Raw genomic sequence first — 17,491 nt, 5'->3', positions numbered from 1 at the left:
GACCCTAAGGTTATAAAGATGAGTAAGACAGAGCCCCTGCTCCTAAATAGCTCTTATCTAGTCAGATAATAAAATCATAGCTAACACTTACCATCTGTCTGCTGTGTGCCAGGCACTGTGCTAAGCATGTTACACAAGTCAACTCATTTAGTATCACCTTCATGTTTGCTGATGCAAAAGGATCTTAAATTATTTCCCTTCTGTTTCTTTTTAACTCCTATAGTAGGATTAGTAAGGCGTGGTAACATGTGGTAACATCTTTTGAGTTTGCTGTGTTAAGAGCACATCCATTTCCAAAGAATTCAAGATGATTCACAAAAAATACAATAAATAATTGAGCAAACCTGGATGAAAGGAGAAAATGGGTTTAAGACTAATCTGGAGATACTAGTGGCCTGGTGCATGAAATTCGTGCGGGGGAGGGGGTTGTCCCTCAGCCCAGCGTGCACCCTCTCCAATCTGGGACCCCTCGGGGGATGTCCGACTGCAGATCCCTGTGGGATCGGGCCTAAACTGGCAGTTGGACATACCTCTCACAATCCGGGACCACTGGCTCCTAACCGCTCACCTGCCTGCCAGCTTGATCGCCCCTAACCACTCTGCCTGCTGGCCTGCTTGCCCCCAACTGCCCCCGCCGCCAGCCTTCTCACCCCCAACTGCCCCCCCAGGCAGCCTGCTTGCTCCCAACTGCCTCCCCGATGGCCTGATCGCCCCCAACAGCCCCCCTCTGTCAACCTGATCACCCCCAACTGCTGCTCCCTGTCAGCCTGCTCACCCCCAACACCTCCCCTGCCAGCCTTCTTGCCCCCGACTGCCCCCCCTTGCCAGCCTGCTTGTCCCCAACGCTCCCCCCCGCCAGCCAGTTGGGGGCGAGCAGGCCGGCAACGGGGGGAAGTTGGGGGCGAGAAGGCTGGCAAGGGGGGGCCATTGGGGGTGAGCAGGCCGGCAGGCAGAGTGGTTAGGGGCGATCAAGCTGGCAGGCAGGGGAGCGGTTAGGAGCCAATCTAATTAACATATTCCCCTTTTATTAGTATAGATGGCCCACAAGCTTTACTTTCTAGTTGTCCAGAGAGAAAGAGAAATAAAATAGACATTTGCAAGCATGAGAGACCCATGAGTTAAAAACAAACCAAGAGAAGTATAGCCTTTCAGGGAACTGAGAGCTGAGGGAAATGACGTCTCTCCTGATGTGTGGGGTGTGTCCCACAAACTCCTCAGCCACAGCTCTATGAGAGGGGGTGTCTCAGGTATAACGCCCTTCAGTGGTGACCAGTGCATAACACCAAAACAGAACTTACTTAAAGTGACACGATCCAACTAAAGTGACATGATGCAGAACTATTCAAGGACTGAAACTTCTGAGCAGTTTTCTATGACTCTGATTCTCACAAGTGGGCTTTTGCTATCCAGGGTTATGTAACTAGAAAGTTATAAAATCATGATTTGAAATTGGGTCTGACTAGCCCTAGGATCTATGGTCCTTAGGGTAAATTGTGACTTCGCACCCCTAGCCCTGAAGGCTTTCTGGATGTTTCAGTATTGACCACTAGATAAGTACTCTGTTCTCTTCCTTTTCATGATAACAAAATGTAACAATATTGAAATACTCTTCATGGAATGGAGGTAATACTTTAAGTAAAACTCCTTACATGTAAGAGATAAAAGATATTTGTAGCCACACCTAACATTTCCCTAAAGATACCTGTTCATCAATCCACTCTTCCTCAACTGACCAGTCTCCTATAATAAAACTAGTAGAAGAAAAATGAATGAACAAATAGGTGTTCTCTGTGAAGCCCATATCTGGTTTTAACCAAGTAAGTAACCACCCCTCTAGACTCCCGGTCACCCCTCTTGGACTGAAAGGCTGCCTTGTCCTGGCTCAGATTCTGTAAAAGAGAGAGTCAGAGTCAGGGGTGGGGGGATCGCTGGGGCTCCTGGTGGCAGCAAACAGGCGAGGAGAGGAAGGAAAGCAGAGACTGGGAAGACAGGCCTTGTTCTGAGTGTGAATGGACCACAGGGCCCTCAAGAGCAGGAAATGTTGCAGGCCAAGACGCTCACGGAAAAGCTCTTATCTAAACAGAGGTGGGCAGGACGCTGGATCACCTCCACCATTGTCCGAGGAGCTGACCCGAAGCCTCCAATCCCTGAAAAGTCTTCTCCACTCCCCGCCGCTCCATTCAGACCAGAAGTAATTTTCAGTGTGGGTTCCAAGGCGTCACCAGGTCTCTCACTGCACAAGAAAGTCACTCCTCCAGAACCCTCTCGGCCTGACCCTGTGACCACCCGAAGGCCTAGGCCCTTTTCCTGGAGCAAAGAAGCAGGAACCATTCTGTCTAAACACTCCTTCCAACGCTCCGCCTTTTGCTGCCAGCATCCCTTCCCCTATATTGTTTTATTTGTTTTAAGAGAATGTGAGAAGAGGGGAAAAGATAGTGTTTGCAGATTCTATTAATCTGATGGCTCAGACACGCTGTGGGTGATGTTTTGACACAGCGCACAGGAGCAGAGGGAAGTTTACATCAGGCCCGGCTGCAGGGCGCTGCCCCAACCAGCCCAGCGGCCCTGGCCGCGCCGGCTGGCCGGCTTCCAGGTGGGCTTTTCTTTCCTTTCTATTTTTTCAAAGTCATTTTTATTTTACAGCCTCGATGTGTTCTTTACTGCTGCTCTACCCCTTTGTTTCCTAACTTGAAATGATTTAATTTCTTTACAAATAGATTTTAATCACAGTGAGCACGTGCAGTTTAATCTCATTAAACAGATAGAGTTCACACAAGAAATCCTCAGATTTCATCATCCAAAAAAGAAAGAGGGAAATTATTGTCTTGGGACTCAATAGAGCTTTCTAGAGCCCCCCTCCCCCCTGCCCCCCAATAAAGGTGCTGTATTTATAAATTATATACACAGTCACTCCTAGGCAATGGTTTAGGCTCAAATAAGCAGCCGTAGAATATTGGGGTGCTCAGCTCACCACTGCACACTGCCACCCCCAGCCAGAGACCTCTTTAAAGTGAGCTGCCTGCTATACATGATTGGAGTTCATAATAAACAGGCCAGCTTCACCTCATAGCAATCAGGCATCATGCAGACAAAGTAAGTCAACAGGGAAAGAGAAAGATTATGATAAAAGGTAGATTTTATATTTTGATGCAAAATTTTTTAAAATGATAAAATTTATCAGCTAGTAGAAGACCAAGAGTTCCTATAATTTTGGCATCAAAACATTTTTATGACCAAAACTAACCAAAATTTACGTCAAAATGTAATTACAAAGCATTCCTCTCCTCTTCCCTCTCCACCAAAGGGCTGGGTGCCTCTTCTCCCTTTGGAAGCTAACACTTCATTTCTCTTGGTGCCTGACCCGGGACCAGAGCTCTCCTCTCAGGTAACTGAGCCACATGCACCCAGGAAGCGTGGTGCGGTGACTTGGTGGAGAGTGTCAGGAACTCTGGCTAATCCCAGGGCTGCTCCTTTCTCTGTGCGTCTGAGCAAGGCATTTGATTTTCAGTTTCATTTTCCTCGTTGCTGAAAGGGTTTGTGAACTGGGGATCATAATACCCGCTTCACTGGGTGACTGTGCGACTTTGTGGACCTTAAGTATGTAGATATAGCTCCTAGCCCAAGCCTGGCACTGGTTTTACCTGAGCCAACCAAGAGTCAGAACTTAGGACAACAGAGGTTTTGAAAGAAAGTTCAGCTTAATATCATGTATCATAGGGAGAAAGGAGATCCTTAAAAAACACCACACACACACACACACACACACACACACACACACCTTTATCTCAAGATTCAGCTGTAGAGTAGACTCTTTAGAACTGGGGTGGTTATGGAACTTGCTAGAAATCATTTATGAAATGAGAATTTGGAGTCTTGGTTTCTATAACAGGCACTAAACAGGTGGGCGAGCTCTAGAAAGGCCAAATGAAGGGTTGGACCTTGTTCTTCAGAGTCTACGTTTTCTCACAAGAGGGAGTCACTTCAAAGCAAATACAGATACTAACCATCAGGGGCTGAGCTCACCCAGCTGGACTCTCCTTCTGATTCCATCAGATGCCACAACCCATCCTCTAAAGAAAGAAAAGTGCCCCTGCGATGTAGGTAGGGGAGGAGAAAGAAAGGCAGGGAATGAAGGAAGTCTGAAAGTCGGAATTGTCAAAGCCAGCACCTAAGGAGCAGCACAGGGAACACAGAGGGCCCCTCGGGTGTATTTCCTGTGCTGGTCTTGTGACGGTGACTGGGAACTGAGCTCAGGAGCTGTGGGATGACAAAATGAGCTCCAGTATGCATTCACCGCAGACCAGGCACACACTGCACACGCAGCACATTTTGGTTGCTTCTGATGAGAGTTGTATGCCAGATTTGGGAGAGAAGTTCACCATACTATGCAAAAAGAGCTAAAAAAGACTGAAATTGCCACGGCACTAATGATATCTGTGTGGTGAATATTTGACAAGCCTTGTCTTTCTATATACAAAGAAACAGTGAAGTAAAGCAGTTTCTTATCATATGATGATTGCGCATGGATATTGTTACCTACCGTGTAAGGGTTAAGTTCACGGATTCTGGAGTGAGCCAGAACTGATGATAAATTCTGCTTCTGCCACTTCTTAGCTGTTTAGCCTTGGGTAATTACTTAACCTCTCTAATCCTCAATTTCCTTATCCATTAAATGGGAGGTGAGAGTGCCTACTTTTTTAGGATATTGTACAGATTAGTGAGATAGTGTTTAAGAAACGCCTAGCGAATAGAAAATATAACCCTTACAGTGGTAGAGAATAACATACATGGTGTATATTATAATTATTAGAACTATGGCTGGTTAACTTGCCATATTAACCAGCAGTCAATATTGTCAAGTGTGTCGGTTTGACCCCAGTGTTGGCTTTGCCTTTTTCTGTGGCCCCAGACTGCCTTTATCTGTCTTTGGTCACAGAGGAGCCAAGTATTTATGAGTGTGAGGGGAACAAGGCAAATTCCTCGCCACTACAGGAAGATCAGCCCAAAGCATGTGGGTTAGTAATGTCATCTACATCTCTGGAGGGTGGTGTTTCCCTAGTAAGTGTCAAGAGAAGAAGCCTGGTAACTGAGAGCAGCCGGGAGCGCCCCTCAGATGCTCCTGCATGGAGTTACACACACTGACATGTCACACGTAGGGCCCCACTCCATGTGCTGGGCACATAATTGGCTGCTTTCTTTTCATTTATTTATGTCAATCTATAGTCTGAAACTAATTTGTTTCAACTCTAGGGCAATGGATGAGTTGACATGGAGTACACTCTTACCCCGGAAACTTTTTTCTCTCTCAATGGTTATAAATAACCTCCATGATGTTGTACTTGGCATGCTGCATGCAAATGGAGGTCGGATCCTAAAGCTCATTAGGAAAGGGACGGAGGCTCGGAGCAGAGAGAGGACAGTGTGGAGCTGAAGCTGATAACAGTGGCCTTGTCCAGAATTGTGCCTGGGAGCTTTCTTATCTCTCTTTGGCAGGAGGTGCTGTGGGCTTCCTGTGCGAAATCAGGAGTGAACGCTGCTTTCCTCTTGTTGTTCGGCTTCCTCCCCCCTCAAGACAGTTCCCAGCACAGTGATTATCTTTGCATCTTCAAACATGGCACAATCTACTTCCTTAAGAGCTTGATGTATTCTTAAGACTGAGGCAAACTCCCCTCCCCCTAAATCTCTTTTCAAGTGCTATTATATAGTCAGGCTCCTAAATGACATTCTATTTTTATGGTTGCAATTACAAAGAGGGAAAAATAACAGTCCTCAAATTAGAAAACAGCCCCAGAATCTGTCCTTTTTGTTTGGAGGACCTTGCTGGGGCTTGTGCCCTCAGCTACTGCCCTTCGACTTAGTGGTGGGGGTCAGAGGTTGATGGGCCCTAGTGAACTCCGACCGCAGACTGCATTTCCCTCGGGAAATGCCTAGACTTGCTTTACTCTCACATATTTCTTTGCATTTCCTGAAGACCAAGGGTATAGGGTATAGATCTTTGTCTAAGGCCTCTCTTATCTGTTCCCCTTCTTTAAGGGAAAAAGAATGAAATGAAAGACTTCTCTTCCAGACACAAGAGAATTTCTGTTGTTTGATGTCACAATACCCAGTACACACACACGACTAATATAGGTGTACACATGTTCATAGAGGTGTACACATGTCATAAGCCCCATATGCCTGTAATGTACATATATATGTTATATATACTCATACGTGTGTTGAGCATGTGTGAAAGATGTGAGGTCAAATACTAGTTCAAGGTATGGAGGTTATACAGTGGTAGCGAACCTTTTGAGCTCGGCGTGTCATCATTTTGAAAAACCCTAACTTAACTCTGGTGCCGTGTCACATATAGAAATTTTTTGATATTTGCAACCATAGTAAAACAAAGACTTATATTTTTGGTATTTATTTTATAAATTTAAATGCCATTTAACAAAGAAAAATCAACCAAAAGAATGAGTTCGTGTGTCACCTCTGACACGCGTGTCACAGGTTCGCCATCACTGCCCTAGACAATGGCGCCTGCCCAGGGTTGCTCAGTGGAGCATCAGCCCACTCACTGAAGGGCTTCGGGTTCGATTCCCAGCCCCGGTCACGGTGGGTACCGAAGGCAACTGATCGATGTGTCTCTCTCACATCTTTGTTTCTCTCTCTCTCTCTCTCTCTCTCTCTCTCTCTCTCTTTCTCTTCCTCCCCCTTTCTCCTTCTCTCCCACTCTCTCTAAAAATCAATGGAGAAAAAAATCCTCGAGTGAGGATTAACAAAAAACAAACAAAAAGAAAATGCAGAATACTAATAATGAAAACTAGGGCAAAATAACATCATGATTTTAAAACTTCATCAATAAAATGTCTCAAGTAAAGGAGAAAGTGTCTAATTTCTCTTTGGTTCCATTTTCTCTACTAATAGAGAACACTAATCAATAGAGTTGATTAGTAAAGAAAACTGCTTTCACTTATTTTTACCTGATAATTATAAGATTAGCTAGTAGAAATCATAGAAATTCCTTAAGAGTGGTTACTCCTTGCCCTAGCCAGTTTGGCTCAGTGGATAGAGCATTGACCTGCAGACTGAAGGGTTCCAGGTTCAATTCCAGTTAAAGGCATTATATCTCGGTTGCAGGCTCGATTCTCGGCCCTGGTCAGGACACATGTGGAAGGCAACCAATCGATGTGTCTCTCTCACATTGATATTTCTCTCTCTCTATTTCGCCCCCTCCCTTTCACTCTCTCTAAAAAATCAGTGGAAAAATATCCTTGGGTTAGGATTAACAACAACAACAACAACAACAAAATGGTCACTTCTATTAATTCTTTTTAAATTTAATCTTATAATCTAACTGTAAAAATAGACATTTTAAAAACATTTGGAGGAAATCTGATTTATGGACTGGGTACAAACAACACCAAGGAATTGTTGCTAATTTTATTGGGTGTAATATTGACACTTGTTATATTAGAAAATGAACATATTTTTGGAGATATGCACTGAAATATGTAGGGCAAAAATGACATGATGTCTGGGATTTGCTTTAAAATACTTATAGAAAATAAAAAGAAATAAGGGATAGATTAAACAAATGTGGCAAAATTGTAATTGTCAAATAGGGGTGGTGAGTATATGAGGTTTTATTACATTATGTATTTTTATCACTATGTTTGAAAATAATAAACTAAAACAAATGAATACTCTTACTAGAAACAACATGTCAGTATCTCATGCCTATTTATAAGTTTCTACATGTTTATATGGTGCCAATTACCTGCTAGGCCCTCGCTTAATTATGAGAACAGAGCGAGTAAGTACCTGTGGCCCCTGCTCCCCTGCAGCTGCTGGCCCAGTGGGGCCTGGAAGCACTAAATGGCAACTTAGGAAGTGTGGGTGCTCTGGGGGGTGGGGGTTGGGGGTCTCACAGGGCAGCGTGCCCAGGAGGGGAAACCATCCGGAAGACTAGATAGTTTCACATTCTGGAGTCCTTCCTCAGCTCCAGGGCCAGAGAGGAACAACCACAGAACTTTCTCCTGGCCATTGCAATCCCTTCTGTCTTCCCTTTTTCTCACTTATTTTATCCTCTCACCTTCATCTCACTTAAGTCATGGCTGCCCTTGGCTCCTTAAGATCATCCCCTCTATTCTTTCTGGAAATTGGACTCTAAAAGATCCTCCTGGTTTCAAAATCTACCCCAAACATGTACAAAATAAAGCCCAGAAAACTTTCTGTTCACCACAAATTCTAGTCCAAAATGCTTCAATGAGCCTGGCCTGTGTGGCTCAGTGGTTGAGCACCAACCTATGAACTAGGAGGTCACAGTTCAATTCCCAGTCAGGGCACATGCCCAGGTTGCAGGCTTGATCCCCAGTATAGGGCGTGCAGGAAAGCAGTACTCTAATTCTGTAGCATTGTAACAATACTTCATTGGAGAAAAGAACATCTTTTCTCCCTTATGCTATAATACTTAGTCTTATTATTAAAGATTAAACTGAAGCCCTTAAATACCTTTGGAGTTTTTTAAAAAACTCACACACACACACACACACACACACACACACACACACTAGAGACCTGGTGCACAAATTTGTGCATGGGTGGGGTACCCCTGCCTGGCCGGGGATGGGGCCAATCTGGGCCACAGGAGGCCAGTGGGGGGAGGGGCTGCGGGAGGTTGAACGGCCTCAGGAGGTTGGATGTGGGAGTGCACTGACCATCAGGGGGCAGCCCTTGCATTGAGCATCTGCCCCCTGGTGGTCAGTGTGCATTATAGCAACTCGTAACCAGTCATTCGGTCATTCGGTCGCTTAGGCTTTTATATATATAGATATTTTTAATTTTAAAAATGCTTCAGTGAAATGGTCCCCATGCAAGTAAACAGAAAAATCTACACCGAAGTTAATCAGAAACAGAGGGCATGGCTGGCCGAGGGTGGCTGCAGGGACTTGAGTCAGGCTCCTGCAGGCACATCTCTCCAAACTTTAGGAGCCTAACAGATGCAGTTTTGAGGCACCTAAAATATCTCTCTATTTGCACTGTCTCAAATAAATTCATATTTAAATCTCAAGGAATGTTTTAAGGTGAACTGGCTATAGGCTCAGTGAGTGGTGAGAGCAATGAGGGGTCACAATGGTCAGAATAAGCTGTTAGACAAGACCACGTTATGGGTGGTGGGGGTGTCTAGTCAGTGGTAGCTGAGTGAGTGAAGAGGAAGGGATCTGAGTGCACAGGGCATACCCCTGTGATACAGGGAGGATAGCTCCGTACTTTCCTCTGTGTCTTTAATTTACAAAACCTCGGCAAGTAAATTAAGCCATTGGATGCTTATATAATCCTGTGAGATTAACAAGGCAGGTATATTTAATTTTTAGTTTGCAGAATAGAAAACTTGTCATACAGTTAGGAAAAGTCGTGGCAGGACTAGGACCTAAGTCCCCTCTGACTCCTGACCCAGTACTCTGAACTAACCAAACCAAAACCCAATTTGACTAGAACAAAAGGCTTCTTATAGGGTTACGTTTGGAAAAGCAGGTGAGGGATGGACTGTGGATGGCCTTGACCATCAGACAAAAAAGCCTGAAATTTCTACAGTCCAGTTGTTAAAGCTTTTGGAACAAAAAGGATTTCACTGAAAACCAGAGCAGCAGGGGTTGGTCTGCCGCAGTTTGGTGGGTGTTGGAAGAGTGGAAAAGCCAGCCGGCAGCAAGGCCAGTTAAGATACTACTTTACTGCCAGTCAGCATGGACTTAAATGTCTTTTTTGTTGTTTGGGGTTTTTATTCATGTAGGATGTAGGACACATAAAACATAATAAATGAGCAGTAACTATTTACCAAATGATTTGCATAGCAAACCATATGAAAACAGAAGCTTACTGATAATAACGTGTCAGAGAAAACATGCCAACTTCCAGATATAGGTCAAAGTCTCTCTTTAATGGGGGGATAAGGACACATGTGTAATACTTTAATCAAAAAAGAAAAAAATGGTACTCGAGTAGCTAGTACAAAATAATAAAAGAGATTTCATGGACTTTTAGAATTAAAAAAGATCTTAAAGGTAAACAACTTCAAACCCTTATTTTATAATTAAACACTTGATGCCTGAGAAGTTGAAGAGCTTACCATGAAACCGCCAAACTTGAAAAGAAATAGACTGAAATTAATAACTGCTCCATCATGTGTGTTTGCATATGCACTAAATTAGCCTGGAAAAAGTTACCTGCAATGGAATGTTCTGATTAGCAGCCAGCCTTTTATAGATGTGATTTCTTTGAGGTTTCCATTCATTAACGTAACTACATTTTTTTCTGTGTTTGCATATTTCCTCCACTAGGAGCTAATTAAAGTCTAGATATTAAACTTTCTAATTTATGCATTTTATTTCATATTTAACATTTAGAATAGGAAGGACGTTTGGAGATACATTGATGTAGGTTTTTCAGATCAGGCAAAATATATTTTCTATTTTTAAGTTGTGAGAATGGATATTGGGGAAAATCTAAAGAAAAGAGAAAGAAAGTGTGCTTTTGTTGCCCGAGCACTTGTCCAATGATTTTCATTTCACCTTGGTCTGGACCATGCTGCAAAGCAACATAGTAATGACTTACTTTTTTTAAAAATAGGTATGACTTTTGCTCCAATAATGAAGAATCCTTTATCCTGGATCCTGACAGCAACATAGGAAACAGAATTGAGAGCATCACTCAGCGCACGGCAATAATAGAAGGAAAAAATAAGGTATTCTTTGTAACAATAAACATTGGGATACTTATTCTAAACACACACACTCAGCTCCCAGCTCTGGGTTTATTAGAACCAGAAATCACTCAAATGTTCAAACAAAAGTCCAGAGAGAAGAAGGTATTGAGATACCTCTTCATGGAGAGATGGTGGTGTTCTCCAGCCAACCACCAGGCCCAAGGAATGAGTACGCTGTCCCAACAGAAGAGGGGGAACTGCCTCTTGAACATCAGACTTGTCCACATCAGTGGTTCTCAACCCTGGCTGCGTATTCGAATACTCTCCCAATTATCTTTACTTTTGAATCTCTGGGGTGGAGCCCAGGTTCATGAAAGCTCACAGCAGATTCTGGCATGTAACCAGGACTGAGAATCATTTCCACAAATAAAGTAGGGTAGCAGTAAGCAAAAGCTGATATGGAATGTTCCCATTTCACAAAATATCTTGTTTTCCCCTCTGTCTTTGCAAAGGCAAAGCCTGACTAACACTGGGGTATACAAACACACAGAATCTCAAGATTCTCTGACTTAAGAGATGCAAATCAAAACCAGAATGAGATACTACTCACACCTGTCAGAAAGGCCATCATCAAAAAGACAAGAGATAGCAATGTTGTGAGGAGGTAGAGGAAAGGGAACCCTCCTGCACTGTTGGTGGCAATGTAAGTTGGTGTAGCGGCTATGGAAACGAGTATGGAGGGTCCTCAAACAATTAAAAATAGAACTACCATGTGATCCAGCAATCCCACTTTTGGGTGTATATCTGAAGAAAATGAAAATACTAACTCAATAAGATATACACACCTCTATGTTCATTACAGCATTACACACAATCGCCAAGATTGTGTTCAACCTAAGTGTTCGTTAATGGATGAGTGAATAAAGAAAATACGGTGTGTATCCACAACAGAATAATATTTAGCCATAATAACGAATGAAATCTTGCCATTTGTGACAACATGGACGGATGTTGAGGACATTATGCTAAAATAAATCAGAGAAAGTCAAATATCTCACTTTATGTGGAATCTAAAGCAAACAAACAAACTCATAGATACAGAGAAAAGATTGGTCATTGCCAGAGGCAGAGGATGGGGGTGGGTAAAGAAGATCAAAAGGTACAAACTTCCAGTTAAAAATAAATAAGTCCTGGGGACGTAATGTGCAGCATGGTGACTATAGTAGTAATACTGTATTGCACGTGTGAACGTTGCTAAGAGAGTAGATTTTAAAAGTCTCATCACAAGAAAAAATCGTAACTATATATGGTGACAGGTGTTAACTAGAGTTTTTATGGTGACCATTTGTAATATATACAAATATTGAATCATTATGTTGTACATCGAAACTTATATAATGTTGGATGTCAATTATATCTTATTAAGAAAAAGAGAGACTTCAACCTTTCCTCCCACAAAAAAAAATCTTCTGATCTCATCAGGGTCTAGCAGGCGTCTTTTCTGCCACTCCTGTACTGTTCGTTCTCTACTCCCCTAACCTCCACTGAGCCTTAGCAGAGCTGACACCTTGTAAACCATGCAAATATCAGTGGATCTCAGATCTGGTGGCTTTTTTTTTCTTCGATTGAATTAGTGAAAAATACACATAAAAAAACTGTGATTACAGGCATGGGGTAGTGATAATTTTAAAAGTAAAAAATAAAATGATCAAATAACCCCTTGCTGAAATGTCTATTTCTACTTGCATATCTTGATTTGGAGTAGTCTGTTACTGTGAATGCCATCTGCTGGAGTGTGATTATGCCTATTTATCTATTTATTTGGCTGTATTCTTTGCACTTGAAGGTGACAAAGTAAATGGCATCATTTTCTAGGTAGGATTTGACAATAACAGCAAGTAACATCTGAACTCATTGTGTGAAACTTTTTGACATATGCTAATGTCAATGTCATTCTTAGGCTGACCAAAGTGGTTATCTCCATTTTAAAGATAAGAAAAACTGGGGTGATAAGATGATTAATTCAAAGCCACACGGCTTAAAGTGGCAAATGCAAAGCTCAAACCAAAGTCTTCCTGTTCCCAAACCCAGGCCTCTGCCAATTTAAGCCCATACAGAAATCAGTTCAAATGGTGACGGCTGGCATGATACTATCAGCAATCATTTGTCAAGGCTTTAGGAAACGTTTTTATAACTAGCAGCAGTTGTAGGTGGTTTAAATTTTTCTCTCTAATACAAATGAACAGTAGTTTAAAATATTCCATGATGTGTAACTATTGATGAGAGAGCCGTTTACTGAAATACTTAGGAAAGGGGAAATTCTATAAACTTGAAAGTTAAATTTGTGACTGCATAAAAAAAAGAAAAAGAAATTGCCTCAGGATAGAAATCAAGTTAGTTGTCACAAAGTACTAGAAGTTTTCCAGATGCCGTTGATCGTGTCAATTCAATGTGCCTTTTCCTGACCATAACTGCTGGACATTAAAACAGATCTTAGAAACTTAATTTATGTGGTAACTTCTAGTCCTATTTTGGTATCCTATCCTCAAAAATTCTCAATAGGAAAGAAAAAGGAAAATGAGAAAGCTAGGTGAGGTCTCTAAGTAGCCTGAACCATGAAGTAGCGACCTGACTCCATAGAGAATACCTGTGAGAAACGGTGGGAGTCGAGGAACAAAACCAGGGTTAGAAAAAGGAACTTCCCTGATTTACATGTAATTTTGTAGTGATGCAAAGGTTTTAAATATAGATTTCCAGACCCAGTTGGCACTTGTGCCATCCCACATGCAGTCAGGAGCCCTGGGACCCAGCTCCGGCCACTTCCTATCCTGTATAACGACATGCAGGCCAGTTCACCTCTCTGAACCTGTGTTCTCTCCTCCAAAAAATGGAGCTAGAAATATCTGCCCTCCCTAATTTGCCTGTTGCTATGAAGGTGATTATTATATAGACCCTAATGCAATTCCAAAATTGACTGTGATCGTACATAATAAAGACTATTTGTTCAACAATTATTTGCAATGAAAAAAACAATACTTTCTAAACAAAGTTTGAGATATATAGGTATATTTATATACATGATACCCTATTAGTAGCTGCAACTGCAACACAGTCTTTAAGTAAATTATGAATTTAACGTTTTAAATTTAAAAGAATTTACTACTTTCACTTTTAGCATGTATTAATATATCTTTTGCGTATGAAAAATTATCTTTCATATAATGATGACAAAGGGAAGTTTTGCTATTTCAGAATGATTTGCACTGGTCTTCTCTTTACAACTAAAACTTTTATTTTCTGTATATTTTACAAAAGTAAAGTCCCACCCTAGACTATGTGAACTCTTCCCTGTGGTCACAGTGCGGGCATGCCCAGCAGCACACCCACAGGTCAGTGGATGGTGGGCCCGCTGGAGCACCTGTTCGATTTCAGGGACTTGAATTTTTTCTCTTTGTTTTGTTTTGCTTTTTCCATGTAATTCAAGTCAGGGTGCAGGGGACAATAAAATTCAGTTCCTTACTGGCAAGTTTTGGCCTAGATTTGTGAGAAGTGAGTCATCAATGGAGTTACTAATAGCAAACGTGGCATTTCATATTGTTTAAATGGGGCAGCCAGGCTATTGATTGGGTCTGTAGATATGGAGTAGGAAGTAGAAGGAACCCTGTGTTAGAAAAAACACACACTCAGGAAATACTTATCACAGCATTAGTTCTGGGAGGCTGGAGAACTGTGACAACCTTACAACATTTTAGCAACATTTCCACTGAAATTGTTTTGAGGTGAGAATGAGAAATGCGTCCACGGTATGAGGCAAACCCATGACGGAGCCCGAGAGCCTAAAGCAGGATGACAGCTTGTGTTGCATTTCCCACACACTCCCCCGTTTTTCCTAATTCTCACGTTCCGTTCTCCCATCACTTGGCTCAGATGTGCCGCCCTAGGTTAAATTTAGATTCTTCCATGACCTCTCTCCATGTCTACTTTTATTTCTCTCTGAGACACTTAAAAGGAAACTATATTAGAAACATTCCGAGATTAAAATCACTGTTCCATATATAGATTTTTTGTAAATGAATGCTGGAGATTAGGCTGAATTACACATCATCCCATCCATCCCATTCCGTGAGGCTCAACCGCATTGTAGTGGTGACTAATACTTAGCGAAAGGGAAGGAAGGAATATGAATAACTTCCAAACTTACAGTACCTGACGACAGTTTTCATCAGCATTCCTGAGTCATACAAAGGAACCAGAGAATGGCCTTTAAGAGTCTGTTTCTAGTGTCTAAATTCTCAAGGTCGTGGCAGGGCAAGTAGAGGCACCCCCAAAGTCTGGGTTCAGAACTAAAAAAAAACAAAACCAATATTGTGGCAAATGAAAACTAATTACAGAAATAATACAAGCATAAATCTTGGAGAATTTCTTTTGGTGTACCTTATAAAATAAATGATTATAATTTCAAACACATTTCACAACTCAAATTCTTGGCACTTTGTCTTTTAAAGTATTAAGTTGATATTTGGTGTTCCAACTGTTATGCTACTTTTATCTTTTCCCCTTGGAACAGTCATATGAGCACCAGGGGATATATCTGTCCCTTTAACTCAGAAGAGTCCTGCATTGAGATGTACCTTCCTCTGTCCAGACAGTGTATAGTCACCTACAGCTCACACTCGAGCTCTTTTTCCTGACCCTATAAAGTTTATACTTTAGCTAAAGATAGATTTTGTTTTTTATGCAAAATATGTTTTAATTTATATTCTCTGGAAAAAAAGAGAACTATCTAGAAATCAGATAGTTTTTAATAAAGCTGATCATAGGATACAAGTTTCATCTTATTTTTAATTTTTTTCACTCCTCAATCATATTTTCAAACTCTATAACACTGTATTCATTGAAAACTAGCTTGCAGCTTATGTAAAATACAGTGGGGCCTTGACTTACGAGTTTAATTCGTTCCGAGACTGAGCTTGTTAAGGAGCTCGTTAACTCAAATTACTCTATCAACTCAATGCAAAAAATCGGCTGAGAGACAGCTGGTATCTCAAAAAACTCGTTAGTCGGGACACTCGTAAGTCAAGGCCCCACTGTACTAAGAAAGAAACTGGTCTTTCTTGTACATAGTAGCATTTAGCTTATATAGTTTATCTCTGCTGACCAAAGGATGTATTCTTGAGGAAAAACCCAATTCAAAAAATAGAACTCTAGCAATAAATCTGTGCTATTACATTTAAAGACTTTTAGGCGAGAAGCAGTTTGGTATAAAGATTGAGCATAGGCACTGGCGTCAGACAAACCTGGACATAGTTCTGCCCAGCTCTGTCTGTGCTGCTGCGTATGTTTGAGTGAGTCATGGAGCCTCTATAACCTCAGCTGCCGCTTCTGCAGAAGAGGGCACCTCACCAGCTCCTCTCCTTTCCTCCCATGACTTTTAAATGGCGGGCGCCAGAATTCAAAGGAGATGTCTACCCAGAATTCTTTTATTTCCCACCTCTTATTAATCTTAAAGATTAATAATCAAAATAGGGAGACACCTGAGCTCCCTTTCATATTCTTCACTGTTTATCTGTCTTCGTGTGAGTGCTCCTCTGCAGGAGAGAGTAATATGTATTTGATCTCCAAGTAGGGACATTCTTCTCTATCAACTTAAGGTTAAGAATATCCTTCAAGGTTAAGAATAGGGATTGTGTCATATTCACCTCTGTCTCCCTTAAAACATCTGGGCAATGCCCAGTAAATGTCTGCTTAATTGAATGCAAAATGCCACATATTGTAGATACTTTCATTTCCAATCATTTCAATGCACAGAGGATAAATGGTGTGTGCAATTAAACAGATGCAACAAACAGAAGATGAATCATTTATGCAATCCTCACTATACCATAGTGGAATTACAGAGAATTTGGAGCAATGACCTTGGCTAAAACATGAGTATATTCTTAGTCTTCCTGATTTGTAGAATAAAGACAGAAATACCTTACTGAATAGGATATGAGAACCTGTAAAGTGCCTAGCACATTACTTAGAAACTCAGAAAAATGTTAAGATGTTTTGTATTCACCACTTTAGGAAGCCCACGATCACATTTCAGCCTACATATTACTTTAGCCTGTAGGTCACTCAACCACTATCCTTCAGCTAGGACACTCCATTAGTCTGGAAGCTTCAGCACAGCCTCTATCATTTCAAACCCAGCCATCTGTGTCTTAGGAGATAGGCTGCAATAATTTATAAGTAATTAGATCAACATTTTCAAAATAATTTTAAATATGAAAAACTTGCTCTTTTGTTTTTCCTATATGGTATGTATCACTTTTCTGCAAGGTTGGGTTGGATTTTAAAACCAAATAATTTTTTTTCATGTAACTAATTTTTATCTTTAAAAGAAGATAACAATGCAAGCCTTTAAGCTGTACAAATGTGTGTTTTAGTACTTTTGAAATATCACAGTTTGTAACGTGCTTTCAAATTCATACACATTTGACTCCTATTGCCTTTTTAGGGACTAATTTGTCAAATAGCAGCACTAAAGTCTAGTGAAACTATAGTGTGTTAATTTGTAACCTATATCTTCATTTCCTAGATAAGGAACTGACAGACTGAGAAGTTAAGTAATTTACAAACACACACAATAATCTTAGCGGGCTTTCCTGCCTCCCCTCGGCACCATCGGGACCGCAGGGCCACATTCTGTGAGCACATGAAAGCAATGGTTCAGCCAGCCGTTCTCTTCTGTCCTTGCTAAGGCTCCTGTTCCCAAACAGCAGCCACTGGCTCAGGTCAGCCCAACAAAGGAAGGCC

The 17,491-nt window shown here is 41.5% G+C and overlaps 1 protein-coding gene across 1 annotated transcript in view; it reads left to right on the top strand.

The window, feature by feature from the left end:
* Positions 1-17,491, top strand: part of FLT1 (fms-related tyrosine kinase 1) — a 175,156-nt gene that overhangs the window by 59,478 nt on the left and 98,187 nt on the right. The window contains exon 9 of the mRNA XM_005877272.1: positions 10,612-10,729. Coding sequence (XP_005877334.1) covers positions 10,612-10,729 — 118 coding nt within the window. The remainder of the gene's footprint in view (positions 1-10,611; positions 10,730-17,491) is intronic.

This window comes from Myotis brandtii, unplaced genomic scaffold, assembly GCF_000412655.1.
Source record: "Myotis brandtii unplaced genomic scaffold, ASM41265v1 scaffold513, whole genome shotgun sequence".
NCBI lineage: Eukaryota > Metazoa > Chordata > Mammalia > Chiroptera > Vespertilionidae > Myotis > Myotis brandtii.
This window is presented reverse-complemented; position numbering and strand designations above follow the sequence as displayed.